Raw genomic sequence first — 22,200 nt, 5'->3', positions numbered from 1 at the left:
AACACACAGGAACAGTTTTGACGTCTGTTTTGGAAATATTTAAATGTTCCCCATTCGCACAAGATCGGTATCGGCCGATTGTGAGATCGGGATTGGTCCCCAAAAAGCTGACCGGAGCACCTCTAGCAGAAAGGACTCCATTCATATCAGCATGTACACAATCTGCTGTATGTTAACAGTGGAATGTCATTGAACAGCCAGCGACGCTGAGCTCAGATGAATGGACATACAATGGGTGACTGGCTGGCAAAGAATTATAATTCTATAGCTTCTGTACTACCCTGATCAATAGAGCTTTTCAGCTCCCAACACAACAGCATGCCTTTTATATTTGGTTGAAACCTGTCCAGATAATGCAAAACAAACATGGATGGTTTTGCATTACACCGTCAAGAGATATGGGAGGTGGGGACAATAACATTTAATGAACGTTACATTTTTGTCCAAAATTCGGACAAAATCGGATTCGTTTGTAATTGGTAGACTATTTTACAGTTACAGGAGGTGGTGTGAGATTGAACGAGTTCAAAGCTTCACTGAACTTTGGAGCCTTTTAATCCAGTGCAAACGAGGCCCATTCATGTGTCCCAGGTGGTCCGACTCGCAAACTCGCCTGTCAGCTGACCAATGTAAGCAGCTTTGGCTCTAGTCCAAAACATGTTGTCATAACCTTACTTTTACATGAAGAGAAGCCCTACTAGTGACCCCCCCCCCCCCCCCCACCCATTTCCTATTCCTGTGGAAAGGACATGACTGCTTCCTCTCTTCATCCGCCTCAGTGGAAGCGTGTCACTTCCTGGAGCGCAGCGTGTCGACGGATAGCTTCCTCTTCTGGTGTGGGAGGTTTGTGGAGACGCTGGGAAGGTAACTACGTGTAAAATGAAATAGAAACTCTTTTTCCGCTACAAAAGGTAACCCAGAACCTGAAACTTTCCAGAACCTGTGACATTCTGTGATGTTTTTTTTCTTCTTTTTTCCGTTGTAACCATAGCCACCCGTGAATTGGGAGGTACACCCTTAACACACAAAAGAAACCTCATAAAAAGCGATAATACAAGCTATACATGACTCATTGTGAGCTTGTAGATCAGTTATTTTCACCATTAAATAAAAACCAAACAAAAAAGAAAAAGTATAAATAAGTTCTGGGTTCACAGAACTTCCAAGAAGCGTATGGAATCAAATCCAGAACCTGGGGAAAAAAACGTTACACGACACAGTTCTTGTAGTCGAAAAGAGACTGAAGAGTTCTCATTTTCATTGGCACAGTGTTTTCCACCAGCATGGGATGGAGCGTATTAAATAAAAAAAAACACTTCAGGATGAAGGAAGGGGCATTCACCTGCCAGCTACCATCCTGTGCTCTGTCTTCCTTGGTATATACCCCACCCCCCACTCCCCCCACCTCAGGTCTGAGTCCGCCCCGATCACATGACCGAGCAGCTTTTGGCTTTGTCCTTGCGGAGGTCGGAGGTGACGGCCGCCGCCAGGTCGGGCCTCACGGGCATGTGAGAGATCCGCTTGGCGGAGCGGGCGGCCTTGTTGCCGCCGCGCTTGACGTTCTTGCCGCTCTTGTTGACGCAGGCCAACGTGGCCACGTGGAAAATGTCCCTGACGCTGTTCTCCGACTGCTGGGCGGAGCACTCGATGTAGGGCGCCGAAATCTGCTTAGCCATGCTGGAGCCCTGGGGGAAGGAGAGAGAGAGAGAGAGAGGGGGAGGGGTCAAATTTAGTCACCATTGAACGGTAAATGCCAAGTGTTTTGGGCAAGAGAGGGATTGAATTGTGTCACCATGGTGTAGGGATTTCCCTTCCTTAAGGGATCAATCAAGGGTGACGTAAACTAGAACACAATGTCAACTCATTCATGAGTGATATGCTGTAATGACTGTATTGGCGGCATTGCAACATTATAAATCCTCCACTTAACCCATTTTGGTCACGAGGCCGAGTTTAAAAACGCCTTCCAAAAACCTTTTCTCAAAAGGTGGGTATACAGGCTGGGTTTTAAAGGTGGGTATACAGGCTTTAGTTCCGACATACAACAATGTATCCCATAATGGGTTAAAAAAACCCATTTGAGACTGTTCAGCTGACTTCAGAATCAGACAAGAATACATACATTAATACAAATAATCTATTCGGTCAAAGACATACAATATTGAGTTATTATTATTATTATTATTACCCCATTTTGGGCGGGAACCCCTTTTGGTGTTAGCATTATGTCATGCTTTAGCTATTGAAAAATAGCAGATCTACAAGCTCGTAGCGCACCACCGAGTGGCGCGCTACGAGCTTGTAGGTCTGCTATTTTTGAAAAATCGTGAAAATATTTATTTCAGAAAACTGGAGGATTTAGAAGATTTTTTTTTAAATGTTGAGGTCAGGCCTAAATGGGTTAATAGCTGAAAGTAAAACAAATAGCCTGCTACTTGTAGAGCAGTGTACCTGATCGTAGGAGACAGGTGACTGCCTGTGGTTGGACAGCTCCACCAGTGTACTCAGGTCAGTTCGCAGGTCCGACTTACAGCCCACCAGCAGCATCTTGGTGTTGGGGCAGAACTCCTGGATCTCTCCTTTCCACTGAGGAGAAGAGAACATATACGCTGTCAGTTCAATCACTGAAATGCACAGTATTCATGCTAAGAATGCATGTGCTTATGAGCTCTGTGCCTTGCTCAAAGGCACTTTAACGTAGCTACACACACACACACACACCACACAAGTACACAATTTATGAAAATATTATGACCAACACCTCTGCAGCTACAGAGGAAACACCGCAGACACAAAACCTGGGAAATGTACCGAAGCCCTAGGCTGTGAGCTCCTTTTCCTCTACCTCTGCAGATCCCAAATGAACCCAATCAGGCTGAGTCCCAAATCCATCTCAAAGTTATATTTCACTTTAACATGTTAACATGTTAAATTAACATTGATTTTACAATATAAATTGGGGTCTCAAAGATAGAAATGTTATTGAATGGGGGTCCGTAGACTAATACATGTCAAACTGAGGGTACTTGAAATTAAAATGGTTGAGAATGGGGCTAATTAGTGCCCATTTGGGGGTCCTTGACATGAAAACGTTTGGGAACCACTGGTTTACAGACAAGGTGCTAGAGATGAGCATTGAGTGTTTGTCCTTCTCCTCCCTGCCTGCAAGCTCCCCAGCCGGGAGCAGCTGCTGGCTTTGATTCTCTCTGTGCAGCAGAGCTCTCACTGGACCACAACTTGCTTATTTATGAGGGTGTCACTCATACCTCGCAGGGGTTGACACTAATGGCTGCCCGATTGCCCGGGGCAAGTAAAACAAAAATAGTTGTGAGTTTGTGTGAGTTTACTTTCTGCTTGCCTGAACTGGCAAGTAAGTGGGATTTTGTCACTGTACAGTAGCTATGCCATACAACCCCAAGGTTCAGCATCGCTTAAAGAGTAAAGTGCCTCCCCCTGGCCAGCCGGGGCGCCTGATGGAGGGGAAAGGAACTGGTCGGAATAACGTGTTCCTTCCACGGCTTCCACGTGCTACGTCCAACCAGGGAAACTCCCCCCTGTCAGGTGTAAAGGAGCAACTTGGACACTCATGCATGAAGGAAGCATGAGTTCAAGTCCGTTGCTCTCCCCAGGTTGGTGGAGGGTGTGTAGAGCCTCACTTGTACAAGTGACACAACAAACTGTGGGGCTAAATGATAAAAAAAAATGTATTGTTAGTGTTCAAATTTGTGTTTGTGCGTGTGTAGGTGGGCATTATTATTATACATTCATATAGTGAATATATAATTAACAAATTAATTAATTAACAATTAATTAACACATTTACAATAACAGCAAAAGCTTTAAGGTGAATAAAAATACATGTACAAAAACCTACAAAGTGTCTTTAAAGCAGAAAACAAGGGGTTGCGCTTGATTAGAAGAAAGGCCGTGGGGTCAGTAGGGTCAGTCAGTCAATCAATCTTCCCATTAGATTTTGAGATATCTTGTGTGCAAGTGGAAGTGCCGCCTAAGGGTGGCACTAGAGGAAAGGCCATGGGGTCACCGAAATCAGTAAGGGTCATCGTCTGCAGAGCATGAATGTAAACATGTAATTCCATTTCTATACAGCCAGTAGATTTTGAGATTGTACTGTTGGCGACCAAAGAGTTAAGTCAGTGTTTTTCAACCTTTTTCATATCAAGGCCCATTATTTATTCTGCATTTAAGCCACGGACCACCATTTGATTGCAGACCCAAAACGAAGGAATATTTTGTTGTCGTTGGATAAGATTTTGTCCACAATTAGGAGAGATAACAGGCAAACGTTGATCAAAATAAGAATTATTTTACATGCTCTAATTGTGCAGACTTCTTGTAAATTAAGTAGTCTAATGCAGGTGTTTAACCCTGACGGGTCCATTCGCTTTCATTTTACGCTCTCAAGAGTTAAAGATCTAATAAGGGTCTATTTGGTTATCAACATCATTTAACTGTGGACCACCTGGAACCCCGTCAAGGACCACTGGTGGTCCCCGGACCACTGGTTGAAAACCACAGAGTTACTGTAGGTTGATGGACGGACAGACACCACTAGCAGGGCTAAAAAACTACATGATGTGACCAATTCATATTGTTGTTCACAAAGGATCCAGGTATTTTATTGAACCAGATGGCTCCATATTGAAACTAGAACCTTTCTAGCGAGTAAATGGTAAATGGTGCATTTATATAGCGCCTTTATCCAAGGCGCTTTACATAGATTGTGCATTACATTCACCCATTCACACACTCATTCATACACCGATTGCGGCGGAAGCCATGCAAGGTACCAACCAGCACATCGGGAGCAATTTGGGGTTCAGTGTCGACACACAGGACTGTGTGTAGACAGGAGGAGCCGGGATTCGAACCGCCGACCCATGGATCATTGGACGACCTGCTCTACCTCCTGAGCCACAGCCGCCCTGACAGCGAGGAGTGTAGTAGTGGAAGCATGCAGTGTAACCTAACGCCCACGAGGATCTGCTTGCAAGAATGCATAGTGATGATCCATCCAGTGCCAGCCTGAGGAAGGCCAATGGGGTAGTAAATCAGGACGAGTCAAGACGCAACCGATACGAGATCCCTCCATCGCCACAAGCAGCACTTTGTGAGGCAGAGATCTTTATCCGCTCCCCCTCGGCCGCCCTTTAAGTACCAAGGTTAAAGTAGCCACTTCCTGCTCCCTCTCACATGGGCCGCTGCCACTTTGAGCCCTGGAAAGAAAAAACGCACGTAATCCCCATGGCTTCCTCCCTCCCGGAAAACAATAGGTGTTCTGTGATCAATGGCATTTCACTGGGGAGAAAATCCTCTGGGGTTAATGTGGCCGTGGGCAGGCTGGCTGGTCAGTTGGGGATAGAGTTCACTTTTTTGGATGTTGGACCTCGATAAAAAACCCACTACTAAACCTTGCATGGTTGGTAGCACGCGCGCACAACCACACACACACACACACACACACACACACACACACACACACACACACACACACACACACACACACACACACACACACACACACGAAAGCCTAGACCATTTAAGTCTAATTGTCTAGACATTCCCACGACTGAAATCTGTCCAATAATTGAAGCGATTGTTTTGAGCAAGACTCTTACACGATTGATCCTTCCTGTTCTGTTGCAGACAGCGTTTTCCTTTTAATCTGTCTTTAAACTGGAAAAGCTCACAGTTTTTTCCTTTCCGTATAGCAACATACATAGACTCCTGCTTTGCGTTGCACACACAACGCATCATGCAACACATGCACACCTGAGAGTCATTCTGTACAACCACAGGTTGCAGTAACCTGACTCCGCCAGATGGGGCAGCAGAGAGTACACTGGGTTCCCCCCTCCTGCTCCCATCTGGGAACTCTCAAGGCAGCACTGTGTATGCCTTGATCCCGCCTCTAGCTGCCGCTGATTGGCCAGGCCGTTTGGTGGCCGGAGCATCAAGTCTGCCTGAGAGTTCCCAGATGGGAGCAGGAGGGGGGAACCCAGTGTACTCTCTGCTGCCCCATCTGGCGGAGTCAGGTTAAGGTTGCAGTGCCTCTGTGGCAACTGTTCCTTGCTCAACGGCACAGCCTTTTCCTCGTGGGCCCAGGACAGGTCCTTGGTGGCTTCCTGATCAAAACCTGTTTGTTGTTTTTGTATTGTTATAGGTTGTTATTGTGTGATATAGGTTAGGTATAACTGTGCCAAAATGCAGTTTTCTATGCATTTTTCGCATACTGTATATCACAAGATGCTGCTGACCACCCAAGTGCACCTCACAGCTATAAAGTCTCTGGAGTGGACTTCAACTGGGACTTTGTTTTAACCCTTCCGGAGCAGATAACAGGAAGGTGCTTTGAAAGACATGCACTTCATTTACCGGTACATGAGATTTCATTTGAATAAGACAGAGAGACAGACAGACAGAGAGAGAGAGAGAGATAGATAGAGAGAGAATAAACAAACAAACAAATGGCGGGCAACAACAAACCTTTTTCACGACACTATCGAGGGTTTCCGGCCGGCTGATGTCGAAACAGATGAGGACGGCGTCGGAGTCCGGGTAGGAGAGAGGCCTCACATTGTCGTAGTACGGAGAACCTGAAGGGACACGAGACAGTCGTTTAACCAGTGGAGAGACATACAGACGAGAGAGAGAGAGAGAGAGAGAGAGAGAGAGAGAGAGAGAGAGAGAGAGAGAGAGAGAGAGAGAGAGAGAGGGTGGAGAGACTCGAGTTTCAAATCAGCGAGGTGAAAGCTGGCTGACAAGTGCAGTTACATAGTATGACAACAGCATTTCCACTTCCCATGAGAAAGTCAGACCAAATACAATTATTTAGATTTAGCTAAACCGTGTGAGCTGAAATAACATTAAGCCACTGAAGGATATATTCCACACTACAGAGGCATATATTATACGCACTACAGAGGCCTTTGAAGCTGTTACGTTAGAAAGGTTTATTACCACAGTGCAGACAGCGTTAAGGAGACACAGGTGCAAGGCTGTGTCAGGATTCAATTTGAGGCCGGAAAGTAATCAGACTTGAACTCTTGGGAGGCCTAAAGCATCAAATCTACCGGTACTCAAGCATCACAGGATTAGCCGTAAAAATACATGGATGGACAGGACTCACACCTACACCCCCTCAACCCCCACCCCGAGTATGATGACAGAGCAAAATGGCTGAAGAGTGAATATGATCAACATAGCAGCACTGATACAAGGAACTGCAGAAATGTAAATTGAAGTTGACTAAAAACCAGACAATACTGTAAGCTCCCACTGAAGATCAGACTACGTAGTGTAGATCCACACAGTCAGTGGAAAAAATGTTGCAGACTACGGCGAGAATCCTTGTTTGAACTGAACCCAGAACATGGAAAATCTTCCATGGAAAATGGAGCTAGGAAGTGGCTTCCACCACGGATTGAGACCATGTGTGAGGGACACTGCTCTCTCTCTCTCTCTCTCTCTGAGAGAGCTCTCGAACAAGGGAGTGTGGCGTAGTGTCAAGGTGAGTCAAGGCCATTTTGGCCACTCTGGCCAGGTGCCGGGGGATTCGGCACTCTGACCCCACACCAGGAATCTTGGGAATGTAGCTTTTTGAGTGGTGCAACCAATCCATGGCAATGGATGAAGAAGGCAATGGATGAGAAGCAATGTCCGTGTTGTTAACCTATGTGACTATGAGTACCAGTAGGGGCAAAAGTGGCGCTGTTGTGCCAGAAACAGAGAGAGAGAGAGATAGTGCTGCACTGTTGACTGCTAATGAGAGAGAGAGAGGGGGGGGGGGTGGGGGGGGGGGGGGCGGAGGGTTAGGGGAGAGGGGAGTTGCACCACTCACACGGTGTGATTTCTTTGTAACTGGAGGAATCCATGGGAGATCCTGTTCACAACAGATTCTAGAGAAATGGCAGGAAGCTACTATCATGCACATGCACAAATACAACAGTTCACTGCCATGCACGGCTGCACGCACACAGATCTGGTGTTCCTAATCCAAAAAGCCATTTGGGGTGGGGTGGGGGTGATTTAATTGTCCTTACAGATAATCAAACAAACAACAATCCATGACACTGTAAAACAAGACTGTCTTAATGACCTTTGACATTATACATTTTCCTCTGCTGATCCCTGAAGACAACTGACACTGTAAATCTGTAATGTCAACATACTGTAGCTAAAATTATGTTGGGCTATCAGATGAAAATGTGGTTCAGTGGGATTAGTGTTCTACTCGATCCTGTCATTTTCTATTGACTTAGCTTTGCCGTGGAGGCCGTGGCACGTGACACATGACACTGACCAAACCAAAGGCCCTGATTTTAAGTGCTATCGGTGACATAGCAAGGGGAAGTACAGTGCAGAGATGAGATCAGCCACAAGAATTTAAGTCCTATTTTCACTGGCTGTGTCTCAGCGTCACTCACAAAACCGCATCCCAAAGTTTTAAGGTTTTCATAGCCTCCGACTCCTGGGAACAATAACATAAAAAAACATACTGTATGAGCTTGTGAGGGCGTTGGATAGAAAGGAATTTTATGCATGTTTGCAGAAACCTTTGGCAATTTTAACAAGTTCCTGCACTGCACACATGGGGGCCTGCTGTTTGTACCACGTGCGTAAGGTTTCCATACACGGAGCTGCCATGAACCCTGCAAGTCTTATGGCTGTGTCTCTGCACCACATTCTCCAAGTCACGTTGACGGTCATTACGTTCTCTCTACAGCAGTGGTTCCCAAAGTGGGGTCTGCGGACCCCCAGGGGCCCTTGAGATAGTTCCAGGGGGTCCCCAGCTAAATGATAGTTTAGAACCAAATGGACCCTTATGGATCTGTAACTCTGAGAGTGTACAAATGGAACCAAATGGACCCGTTGTACACTCTCAGAGTGTCATCTCAGATTAACATTGATTTTTTACAATAGAAATTGGGGTCCCAGAGATAGAAATGCCATTAAATGGAGGGTCCGTAGACTAATGCGTGTCAAACTGGGGTCCTTGAAATGAAACGGGTTGAGAATCACTGCGAGAGCCATAACAATCTTCTCTCATGGGGGTCCCTGGCATATCTCCCTATACTTACATACCAGTGCATCCATGGAAATGCCCCCCCCTACCTCAAAGAACTCATCGCCCCTAAACCCACCACCCGAAGCCTCCGCTCCTCCAACACCCATCTTCTCCCCGTCCCCCACACCAACCTCCGCACCATGGGCGACCGGGCCTTCTGCCACACAGCCCCATGTCTATGGAACTCTCTCCCCATTCACCTGAGAGCACCACAGTCCACCGACTCTTTTAAAAATGGACTTAACTGGCTTATGGCCAGCCTAATTAACAGTGCATTGTGCCTTCTGCCTGCACTATTCATAATGTTTAATTCGTCATTTTAATGCCAATAGAAAAATCTGTGATATACACACTATATCTCATTTTAACACGGCAATCCTATAGTATATTATACCCAGTCCTGATGGTGGCGGTAATGTCACCATTATGCCGATTTTGACCAAATAGAGCGAATCTGGCGAAAGCACTTCCTTCATTACGTTCTCTCTACAGTTGAAATTCAGGCATCTTTTCAAAGTGCACAAAATGAAACTTTACCCGACCCAACAGGAACTCGTGCATATTAATACAGTTAGGAAATAAGTAAAACCAGAGGACCTGAAAATAGCCATCTTGACATTTTAAATTCCAGTCTAGACACAGTAACAGCATTAGGGCTGGGGTGAGGCCATGATGCCACTGTGTCAACGCTGCTTTGAGGTCATTTCCCTTTACGGACTGCCGAGCGGACGGATGAGAGGAAATCCTAGGATGTGCACACAAGCTATGCACACGCACAAGCATGCATGCGCTCGAGCACGTACGCACGCACGCACGCACGCACGCACGCACGCACGCACGCACGCACGCATGCACGCACACACACACAGAGCGAGCTGCTGACTGTCACCTAATTAGCTCCTATGATTGTTCCCCCACGGGGGTTCTAAATCTGGAAGGAAGGAAGACACCCACCCTGTTCCTTCTCTCTTTCTCACACACAACCGAGGTAGTCCCAGCTGCATTTGACAGGCTAGTAGGGCTGGGCGGTATTACTTCAAACCGGTATTACTTCAACGCGATTATTTCAAACTTTTGCCTTGATGACGACAATTTATTTGTTTTAATAGTGAAAATAGCACATGTTATTATCATTCAATAGAGGGTATGCGTGTGACATCATCATCAAACCCGGAAGTTATGCAGGAATGCCTACTGAGTGGCAAAAGACTGCTTTCTGGCCTTGACAACCCATGCATCCAAACAGAAAAGTCATATCTGATTGCATTAAACAACGTTAAACAATGTTAAACTCACTTTGCATGTTGCTTTGCCACTCGATTTGCCACTCGATGTGCCATTCACTTTAAGCATGCGCATACCCTCTATATCGGTATTGGCGAATAAACTTGACATTCACCGATGCCAGTAGCCGATATTTATCCATTATTGGGAAGCATACATTTTGTGTTGGCTATGTGAAACTGTGGAGGGATGTTCAACTGGCGGCCCGTGGGCCAAATGCGGCCCGCACAGGGACCTTTCTTGTGGCCCCTTACCTGGAGCAATGTATTAATTAACACACCAGCAATAACAGTACCACTGGATTCACTGGTTCTAACTTTGCACACAAGAGAAATTCACGAGTGTAAATTCAATTCTGAGAGGGTTCAAATAGACTCTCAAGAGTAAAAAACAATTGACACGCGTGACCTTACAGTGGATTCCAGCGTGATTTGATTTCCTCCGGAGGCCTAACGAGGTATTTTAAGTGGAAATGCGTACTTCTCCTTTGGAGTGCTATGTCTGCCATGGTGTGTACAATGGAGGTCTTTGTGGAGGGGAGGCAGCAACCTTCAGTTGGAGGAATGTTAGACATGCGGCTCCAATCGCTCAGCACAGATATGATCCCTAACCACAATGGCTGCTGATGGGCTGGCAGAACGGTGCCCACCCCACCCCTCCCGCCACTGTATGTATGTATGTATGTATTTGGTTAAAATGGGTAAGGTTTTAAAAAAAGGCAAAAGCATGCTCTGTTGCACTGGCCTAAAAGTGGGTCCTCTAAAACTGCTTCAACTTCTGATAATGTGTTTGGTTCATTAGCCACCAGATGGCATACCTTATAAGTATGTATGTCTGTATGTCTGTATGTATGTATTTAAAAGGGGGGCTTTTTTGTAAAATCCCAGCCTACAATACCTTCATATATTTAAAATCCAAAGTAAGGTTACCAGTGAAGGGCAACCTGCCTATTCACTGGGGACTATGCAAGGCAGAGGCATGTATGTATGTATGTATGTATGTATGTATGTATGTATGTATGTATGTATGTATGTATGTATGTATGTATGTATGTATGTATGTATGTATGTATGTATGTATGTATGTATGTATGTATGTGTGTGTGTGTGTGTGTGTGTGTGTGTGTGTGTGTGTGTGTGTGTGTGTGTGTAGTCAGGTGGGGGCAGGCACGTGCACACATAGATCTCAAAGGGGGCTTGAGCCCCTGCCCTTTAATCACGTGATTAACTTAGCAAAAATGACCAGCTAGCCATTCATTCATTATCCCGCTGATTACACGGCTACTTAATACATTCATTAATAAATTGACCCAAAAGTGACAACAAAACGAATTATTTCCTTGCTTACGATGAAAGCATTCCAAGTCGGCCCCACAGAGTGCAACACAACAAGCCGCCTCGGAAAGCAAGGAAGTGAACGAGGCCCCGCGTTCTTCTTGGCATACGAAGTGGAGCAGTTGGGGGTTATATTAAGTGGATATATGGGAAATAAAGTGTCTTGCTCAGGGAAACATCAACACATACTGGGTGGGCTGGAGGGGGGAGGGGGGGGGGGGCATTGATCTTCTAACACCAAAACAGCCTCTCCACCCTTTCACACTTTATTATTGCCATTTTATTTACTAAATAATAATGTAGTACTTTTAGTAACTTTTAATTATTGAATTATGTTGTCAGTAACACACACCTTTACAGAGTCATGCAGGCAGAAGACAGATAGGCAACAAACAACATGCGTGCACACACGCACACGCACACGCACACACACACACACACACACACACACACACACACACACACACACACACACACACACACAGTCAAAGGCAAAGACAGACAGAAATGGATGGACAGAACAGAATCGAGCACTTCCTTGAGACAGCACTGAGCTGCTTCAAAGGCAAAGTCACCAGCCCCTGAGGCCAGGAAGCAATATCAGCAGAGGGAGAGAGAGACAGATAGAGAGAGATCGACACACACAGAGAGAGAGCGCAAGAGGACAAATGGCAGGCAATATAACTGCCAGACACAGACATTTACCTTAATGAACTGAATTACCCCATAAATGACCACCCTCCCTTTCTCAACAAACACGGCACGCACGTGTGCGCGCACACACACACACACACACACACACACACGCACACGCATACACACACACACACACACACACACACGGACTCCAGCTCATAAGGACACTCAAAATACATGACCACCACAATGTGTGAGTGCGTGTAGGTGTTTGCATGTCATTACATTATCTCTGTGTCTGTTCTTGTATGTGTGGTCCCTGTCTATTGCCCCCCGTGGCACACCCACCCGATCTCCAAAGCACCACCACCATTACCACTATTACCACCCCCCAATGAAAAGCCTCTACCCTAACCCTACTCCACCCCTCCCTCCACCTCATTAGAGGGACAGCCACGGGACCAGGCGGATCGATTGGCAGTAGCATGTCTGATAAAGGTGCCAGTTCAAAGAGGAAGGGCCGGGGGGGACCAGTCAAGACAAAAAGCTATCAATCAGTCAACCTGGGAGGGGAGGGGGAGACTGCATGGGGGATGAGGATCTGGATGAGGTCAGTGGGTCTGTCTGTATCTCAGGCTCAGAGAGGCACCACACATTCCCCTGTTGTTTTAGGTTCACGGAGAGAGAGAGAGACCCCCCTCCCAGTACTGCATCCATGGAACAACAAGAAACGTTTGTTTGTTTCTGCACCTCATTTCTGCATGAATATTCCCCGCATGCAGGCCTGTCCTCCTGGGTATATATGAAGGTCTTCCCTGCATGAGTGTATGTGGAGGAGATGGAAAATATGCTGTGTGTGTGTGTGTGTGTGTCTTTTTTTATCATTTTATGTTGCTATTGTTGCTATTGTGCACGAACCAAAATCAACCCAAATCAATCAATTCAACTGAAATGTGATCCATGTATTGTGGCTTTGACACTTGTCTGTTGGTTGGTTGCACGTACGCACTGTAAAGCCACATTTGTGCTACCTCGCAAAATTGTGTTGCTCTTGGGGAGTTTTTAAGCTTCTTCTACTGTTGTGCAAGCAAAAGGATATCTAGACTTAGACTCGAGACACCTTTCCGAACATTACAATGGGGTGTTATGTGTGCAAGGACATAACAAAGCAGTTCAGTTTGTAGGGGTCATGGAAAATCAATGTGTCACTGGCAGCTGATGGCCTTTTCAATGAGGTGCACAGTGGATGAGCTTGTTAATTGCAGTGGTACTGGTTAAGTGTCTTCCTGTACCCATCTCTCTTTGTGTTTGATAGCGTGAAAAGTAGCCAAGTCTGCATGCCAAGTAGTGAGATGTGTGTGAGAACATCTTTTCAAACATCACTCATGATACGAGAATGGAATCTGGAGCCCAAAGACTCACAACAGCTGGCTGTCAGCCTGTCCCCTCCCTTCACACATGCACACGCACACGCACGCACACACACACACACACACACACACACACACACACACACACACACACACACACACACACACACACACACACACACACACACACACACACACACACACACACACACACACACACACACACACACACACACACACACGACATACGCCTAACTCACGCCTGACTGCTGTGCTATTCAATGTCTGGGCATTGATGGATGGGCCAGTGGGAGAGCGTGCACACACGCACACACACACACACACACGCACACACACACGTACACACACGTACACACACACGCGCGCGTGCGGCACAAGGGACGGCAGCTGGTTTGGGTGTTGAACATAAAGCCCTCTGTTCCACAAACAATCTATGCACTAAGCAGTTTAAGAGCCTGTACACGTGCTGGTCACAGCAACTATTTCAAAACCTCAAGGAGCAAGCAATGCACAGCATGATCCTCCAATACAAGGGTCTTCACATGTTTCTGTCCCACTTATCTGTGACCTGTCTTTCAGATTTATTTATTCTATTCTAATTATCTATTTAATTTCTTCTAAAGCTTTTTATTATGGTTTGACTTTGACTGCCTCCTTACCAGAGCTGTCTCATCTGGAGACCAAAAAAACGTTTTACCTAAATCAACTACTGATGGAAACAGAATCATTCAGTTTTTTCTTTTTTTTGCAAGGCTGAAAATAAAATGTGAAGGGGTTAGCTTAATGCATTAGTGTCAGTCAGCCAGTGCGAATCAATTAAGATACGCCGAGACATAAAACACACTTTAACTCAATATTAGTGGTAATCTGGTTTCACGCAAAGCCAATCTGCGGCAGAAAGCTGTACATGTTCAGAAGGGGGTCACTGGGGGATTGGGGCAAGGGTCCAACCGTCCAGAGGACATGCCAGTGCTCATTTAGACTGATCCAAAAAAGCCTTTAATCGATAGCTGCAGACCTGTGCGAGCAGAAGGCTCAAGCTGACACTTCCATCCTTGCTGTTTCACAGAATAGGCTATACAGATAGATACATACCTAGTGTACATATAGTAGGCTACATACAGTAACACAGAAGGGATAGAAAATATGGAATGGCCCCCAAGTGGGGTCCCCAGCTAAATTAGTTAATATGTCTTGATAGCCTCAAATCAGTTCAACGGAACCATAACCCCATACTGTATCTTAGGCTTCAAAGTTCCAAGAAATGTCTTGAATATCTTTTGAAACATTTCTGACAACACAATTGTTGTATCGGGATCTCTATACTCTCTAGTCTACCACAACAAATATTTTCGGATGGGTGTCCGTGGACAAATACATTCAATTGCGAGTCGTTGAAATGAAAAGGTTTGAGATGAAATAGATAGATATGCCACAGACACAGCAATGACACAGAAAAGTGATAAAAGATGTTTACCTGACGTGTCCCACAAACTGAGCTCAATTCTCTGCGTGTCAATTTCGAAGCTGGCCGTGTAGTTTTCAAACACCGTCGGGACGTACGTCTGCACAAAACAGTTCAAATAGATTATTAATTTAGATGCGTAAAATAGCTAGCCAAAAGCTTTCATTTCAGTGAACGAATAATAGACTATACAGTAAAGAATCCTGTGTAAACCTGAAATTGTATTTAGTCAGAAAACAAATTAATGAGCGGTTATTGCATAATAATAACTTTATGTGTAGGCCAATATTGGCCACGTTCATATGCAAAACATACCTGCTAAAAGGATAAATAAAACACAAAGCTTGAGAGCTTATTTTTGTCCTTTTGTGGTCGTAATAATGATGATGACGATGATGATCATGCTAATGATGACGATGTACAGATGTAGTCATTGGTTTGGCTGTTTAATAAATGTATATTGCAGACAGAGACAGTGACAGACATGCACATGGCAGCTCACAAAACTCACCTCCGGAAAGCAGTCCTTTGCGAACACGTGAAGCAACGCAGTCTTTCCACATCGACTGTCGCCGACCACCACTATTTTGCACTTGATGCTCTGCTGCAGCAGCGTAGGATCCATGCCGGATTTCAGAGACAGCTTCTGGCAAGAGCGTCTTTCCTTCATTGATAGAACTTTTGATCAAGTCACTGTTCCGCAGGAGGAAGAAGTAAAACGCAAATATTATGTCTCCTTCGCGCAGTAGTATATAGTAGCCTACTCCTACGTCCTAACTAAGTGACTGTACTGTAGATGTGCGCTGCTCCGCTCCTCAGCTGTACTGGGCTGCGAGTGAGCCGGTAAATTGCAATGGCATTCATAATAGCCAATGGCTGTCGCTTTGCTCTCATCTGGTGGTCCCTCCCCTACTCCCCTCACTCCACAGTCGAGAGTCGAGACTCGAGTTTACATCAGTGATGTCCAACATGTGGGCCGGCCCAGGGCCCCCTGGTGGGACGCGAGGATATTGCAAATGGGCCCTCACATAATTTTTGTATGGATATTTTAACATTAATATTTAAAATAGAAAAATAATAATAATAATAATAATAATAATAATAATAAGTATAGCTGCAAGCAGCTATAAGGTGGGGTCAAGCCAGAAGAGAAACACTGATGACAAGGGATGTATAAAAATATCAACATGTACAATTTCTGAGATAACTGGAAAAAAAAACATGGAAAAATGATTTGACAAGTAATAAATAAAAAAGAATCACACCGTGTGAAGTGAGGGGCGCTTCGTGTTTGTGTGCAAATATTGGTGTTGGTGTTTTAAGCATTGTTATAATTTAGCAAATAGCAGATCTACAAGCTCATAGCGCGCCACCGAGTGGCGCGCTACGAGCTTGTAGGTCTGCTATTTTTGAAAAATCGTGAAAATAAAATTTTAAAAAAAATCTTTTTTTTCTTTTTGTTTTTTTGGAAAATAATTTGGGGACCCCCCAAAATAATTTGGCGACCCCCCGAGGGGTCGCGACCCACGGGTTGAGAACCCCTGATCTAGAGATCTAAAGGTCTTTTGATGAATGAGCGTGAGCTTCAGTTCCTGAGGCATCCTCACAACCCTCTACCTGTCTACCAGATTATTGCCGAATTTCGTGAAAACGGTTTAACTGCCCAAATTGTTAAAGATGGAGTGCCGTGATTTTTTTCCACCCTAAAACATGATCATCAGGTCTTATTGTTATATAAGGAGGTATAATTTTTTCAAAAAAGTGTACAGTATTTGTTAAAATGTTGTTTTTATATGGGCACGCCCACCAGTTCATTAAGTATGCCTGGTTTGCCTGATGGGTGGTGACCTGAACTGAAGCCACACCCACAGCTGTAGTTGTATGATAAAGGGGGGGGGGGGGTTAGGGGAGGGGCTGATAGTGTGGTGTCACTATATTACTGTTTATTTCATTGGCCCGTTTGACTGTCAAGGGTTCAGCCTCTAGGAAGAAACCCTAAATACAAAGTTAATACACCATTGCACATAAAAACAACTCCAGTGTGTCTAATGAAGTACTGTCACCTCATAGACACATGAAAAACTGGAAAAATACAAAAATTGTGGCACTCCATCTTTAAAACCGCAGAATTCTTACGATAACAATAAGGACTCTACGCCCTTCGTGCTTGACCCCTAATAAAACAGCTGAGTGACATGACAGCATTTACATCAAAATGACAGAACATTTTGTGTTGTTAATGAATAAATAGGCTACATTTTCCAATACAAAAAAAACAGAGATAGGTCTTTCATTATCTTTTCACTGACTGGGTCACTGGGAGATAAAGTCAGTTTTGCCCAATGAGCTTATATTTACACACTCCGAACCTGCATTAAAACAAATTAATGTTTTACTTTGTACTATACAATAACTAGTATAGTACAATGATCTAGATTCACATACCCATTGTGGCTTATAACACCCTGGAATGCAGTGAAATTTGTGACTAAATTATTTAGTCTAATACAATCAGATAGGACTTTTCGTTACGTTTGGATGAATGGGCTGGCAAGATGGCCGCAGTCTGCATACGGGCAATTGCAAGTTGCTGTACTCTGTCCTCTAACCTGAGCCATCCAACCCTAGCGTTTGTTTTGAGAGGTTTGTAGTCGATGACATTGGATGAGCTATGTGTCCTCAGTACATTCCTGCTGACCAACGAGGAGATCCTACCCAAAAATCATATTCTTTGGTTTACTTTCTTGATTGAGTTAGACCTTTATTATTGATGCCATGGGGCCCGGGGGAATTCAGTTAGCCTGGGTAAACCCACTCCCCCTGCTGGACAACCTTTCATTCTGGCGAGGGGGGAGGGGTGTACCCAGGCTAGAATTCAGTCGCCAGAGGCAGCACAACAGACAAGGCAGATACAGAGTAAACTAGAACTGCACTCTGTCGAGTGCCTACTTGCTTGTTGCACACAAGTAGGCCATACATGGCCTACTAGTGCGCAAGCAGAGCGCGCAAGTACTGTCGACCGCTACAAACGGTCAAATCTCAGCTTCTCTGTGAAAGAACGTTGAATTATTAGGTTTAGCTATTTGCTATGTACCTAGTTTTTGGAGGTAAAAAAGTAGTATTGTTTAAGTATGGTAAGAGACGTCTTCCGATGGTGACGTATATGTCGATCAGTGTCGGCTGGATTAAAGGAAATGCATCTATGTATATGTAATTTGTAAATTGATTAGCGTTATACTGTGGTTACTTTGCGCCCCGTTTGATGCGTATGTATCGTAGCAGCATATGACGTCGGGTATAACTGGTATAACTAGCTCTCAATGATGACGTAATAAAGATGTGGATTAATCGGCTTTCGATGGTGACGTATATGTCGATCAGTGTCGGGTGGATTAAAGGAAAGGTGAAAGGTGGAAAGGAAATGCCTCTATGTATATGTAATTTGTAAATTGATTAGCGGTATACTGTGGTTACTTTGCGCCCCGTTTGATGCGTATGTATCGTAGCAGCATATGACGTCAGGGTATAACTGGTATAACTAGCTCTCAATGATGACGTAATAAAGATGTGGATTAAAGGACCCAATGCCAGGGTGTAATTGGTTTTCGATGATGACGTAATGACGATATGTTTTAGTGTCGGGAGGATTAAAGGTAATGCCCCTATGTATACATGTATGTATACATGTATGTAATCTGACACCACTGCCATATCAAGCACAAGTAGTCATTACATCATACGCTGGCACGGCGCATACGCATCAAACGGCGACATGGACGAAAACTATTACTTGCGCGCTCTGCTTGCGCAAGTAATAAGTATACTGTAAGGTAAATAAGATCACAAAAAAACACCATCAATAATGAACCATAGTAACCGACAGTATAAGTACACCCTATATACAATATCCTGCACTATGCAGGGCAGGACAAAAAAATACACACAATCACACAGCACCATACATACATGCACATCAACAGGGTTACTAACCTTAAGGAGGTACAGCCCGCACACCATCTTAAAGGTAAAGGATCACTTTATTGGGTTGATCACTACCAGCTGAACAAAAGGGGAAAACTCATTGTCATATCTTTTCTGTGGGATCGCTATTCATTCACTTTTTACGTGGGCTGTTTTGTTCTGTTGACGTAGTCATGGCTGTTAGTTCCAACTTGATGTCATTTGGAAGTCTTGACTGCTCCAGACCATACTGAATAACCGCTAGCTTACATAACATCTTCAGACTGGGACTTAAGTCTAAGATGTACAGGTAATCGGTGATCACAACTTCATCTTCGTCTTCAGCAACTTCAACATCCACTCTGCATCCTCCAAAAAGGACCACACGATTTCCCACCATGCAACAGCGCATACTATAAGTTGGGGACGGGCCTTTTCCCTTGGGCTCAACCTCCGTCCAGGAAAGGCTCTCTGGATTGAATTTCCAAAGATCATTGAAGGTCCGGTTGTAGTTGTCACCACCAAATATGTACAGCTCTCCATTGTAGGCAAAGGCTGAATGACGGCAGCGATGTTCTGGAGGAAGCTGGGCAGGAGGCGTGCTCAGCCAGAAGTTGGTCTGTGTATCAAACACTCTGATGTTGTGGTAGTGGTCCTCGTCCTCATCCTCGTCCTCTTCGCCCCCAAATACAAACATCTTTGTCCCGATGATGGTGGCAGAGTGATATAATGTAGCAGGTGCCGGAGTGCCACTCGAGATAATCAAAGACCAGACCATTGTGAGGGTGTCCAACTTATATACGTCATTGGAGCTGTATGTAGCTGTCAGGCAGTTCCATCCTCCAAAGATATACATGACCTTCCCCAAGACACAGGCTGAATGTTTGCTCCTTGCCTCTGGAACGGTCCCAGAAACCGTGGGCTTGACCCATCTGTGGGTGTTGACATCATATGCATAAAGCACGTTGCAGCACACCCTTATGTCGGTATCACCACCCCAGATGTAGGTTATGTGACCTATCAGCACAGCTGTGTGATTCCAGCACATGTCGGGAACCTCAAGGAGACTTTCCCCTCTTGCGGGAGTCACGAGGAGCAACTTCATCCAGTGCAAAGACACTGTGTCAAAGACATGCACATCAATCTTGTGACCTATTTCATAGGGCCGCCCATAAGGAAGCCCTCCAAAGGAGTATACTGTGTGGCCCACTCTCACAACAGCGTGATGGGCTCTCTTTGGTCCTCCTTCCAGATGGTGTGTCCAGCGCACCATTCCAGATCGAGATTCAGATTTGTTGGTAGTCATGGCTCTCAGCTCCCACGTTATGTCATGTGGGAGTCCCGACTGCTTCAGGCTGAATTGGATAACTGCCAGCTTGCATAACGTTTTAAGACTAGTATTGAAGTCTAGGATGTACAGGTCATCAGACACCTCTTCATATTCATCTTCGTCAGATGAGGAATCTCCATCTGATGAAGATGGACATTCTTCACCCGATGAAGATGAATACTCCTCATCCGAAAAAGATGAACATTCTTCTGATGAAGATGAACAACACAAGACTTCAACTTCATCACATGAAGATTCTTCCTCTTCAAGATCTTCAAAATCATCTACTCTGTATCCTCCAAAGACGAAGATGCGATCTCCAACCGTGCAACAGCCCATGCTAATCATTGGACACGGGCCTTTCCCCTTGGGTTTAACCTCTTTCCAGGAAAAGGTCCCGGCATTGAATTTCCAAAGATCGTTGAAGGTCCTGTTGTAGTTTTCGCCACCAAATATGTACAGTTCTCCATTGTAGGCAAAGGCCGACTGTCGACAGCGTTTTTCTGGAAGAAGCTGTGCAGAAGGCGTGCTCAGCCAGCAGTTGGTCTCTGTGTCAAACACTCTGAGGATGTTGTAGTAGTTCTCGTCTTCACCGTCATCCTGGTCCTTGGCCTCATCCTGGTCCTCAAGCTCCTCCCCCTGGCCCCCAAATACGAACATCTTTGTCCCGATGATGGTGGCGGAGTGATATAATGAAGGATGTGGCCGTGTGCCATGTGTGTTAATTAAAACCCAGACCATTGTAGTGGTGTCCATCTTGTAGATGTCATTGGAGCTGTATGTAGCTGTCGTTCCATTCCATCCTCCAAAGATATACATGACCTTCCCCAAGACACAGGCGGAGTGGTTCCGTCTCGCCTCAGGAACAGTCCCATAAACCTTGGGCTTGAACCACCTGTGGGTGTCGACATCAAATGTGTAAAGCACATTGCAGCATTCCCTTATGTCATTACCACCCCCCCAGATGCATATGAAATCTGCAATAAGCACGGCTGTGTGGCCCCAGCGCCTGGAGGGAACCTCAAGAGGACTTTTTCGTCTTCCGGGGGTCACCGGGGGCAACTTCATCCACTTCAAAGACACCGTGTTAAAGACGTGCACACCGATCTGAACCCTGCTCTCCCAGTACCCTCCAAAGGAATAAACCTTGTGGCCGACTGCTACAGCAGCATGATAGGCTCTCTTTGGTCCCCCTTGCAGATGCACTGTCCATCGCACCATTTGAGTTTCACTTTCAGATTCATTGAAAAGCATCATCGCACAACAGTAGGAACAGTAGGATGTTAAAATAATGAGTTATAGAGCATGTGCGCACCATTTATATCGGCACAGTGACAGAAACATCACACAAAGCTTGGTCAATCCAAGAAGCCGATGGGTTGGGCAATCAGAGAAGCTGATGTAGGCCTAATATGACATTACATTTAGAAATCTTAGAGGAGAATGTTGTGAAGCTTTCCTTTCCCTATACAGTAGATCCATTGTGTACATTGCCGGCAGTGATGTTTTCACAGTGTGTGGATTGTGACAATAAAACAATATTATTCCCATAAGGGTTGGGCCTGTCCAGTGAAGCCTTATTGATATTTTGTTGTAAAACCACCTTGCTTGCCGAAAATAAAACAACTCATTTTCGGAAAAGCAACGGCTGTAGAACAAAGTATCAATTAGGCCTAAGTGCAGTGTTACACAATCAAGACAATATGAATCTGGCA

The 22,200-nt window shown here is 45.1% G+C and overlaps 2 protein-coding genes across 2 annotated transcripts; both read right to left on the bottom strand.

The window, feature by feature from the left end:
* Nucleotides 1-1,427: 1,427 nt before the first annotated feature.
* On the bottom strand, nucleotides 1,428-15,985 carry LOC306917537 (rho-related GTP-binding protein RhoE-like; the record flags this gene model as incomplete). The annotated part of the gene is made up of 5 exons (XM_079495819.1): nucleotides 15,707-15,985; nucleotides 15,208-15,295; nucleotides 6,505-6,614; nucleotides 2,452-2,586; nucleotides 1,428-1,685 (listed from the first exon to the last, which is right to left on the bottom strand). The coding sequence occupies exons 1-5, from the start codon at nucleotides 15,863-15,865 to the stop codon at nucleotides 1,428-1,430; spliced, it is 750 nt and encodes a 249-aa protein (XP_079351945.1). The 5' UTR covers nucleotides 15,866-15,985.
* Nucleotides 15,986-19,309: 3,324 nt separating this feature from the next.
* Nucleotides 19,310-21,706, bottom strand: LOC306917578 (uncharacterized protein; the record flags this gene model as incomplete). The annotated part of the gene is made up of 1 exon (XM_079495874.1): nucleotides 19,310-21,706. One exon carries the CDS (start codon nucleotides 21,704-21,706, stop codon nucleotides 19,310-19,312), a length of 2,397 nt encoding a protein of 798 aa, XP_079352000.1.
* Nucleotides 21,707-22,200: the final 494 nt, after the last annotated feature.

Source organism: Electrona antarctica (genome assembly GCF_951216825.1).
Source record: "Electrona antarctica genome assembly, chromosome: 24".
NCBI classification, from domain to species: Eukaryota; Metazoa; Chordata; class Actinopteri; order Myctophiformes; family Myctophidae; genus Electrona; species Electrona antarctica.
The sequence above is the reverse complement of the archived record's forward strand: the minus strand, read 5'-3'. Positions and strand labels throughout refer to the sequence as shown.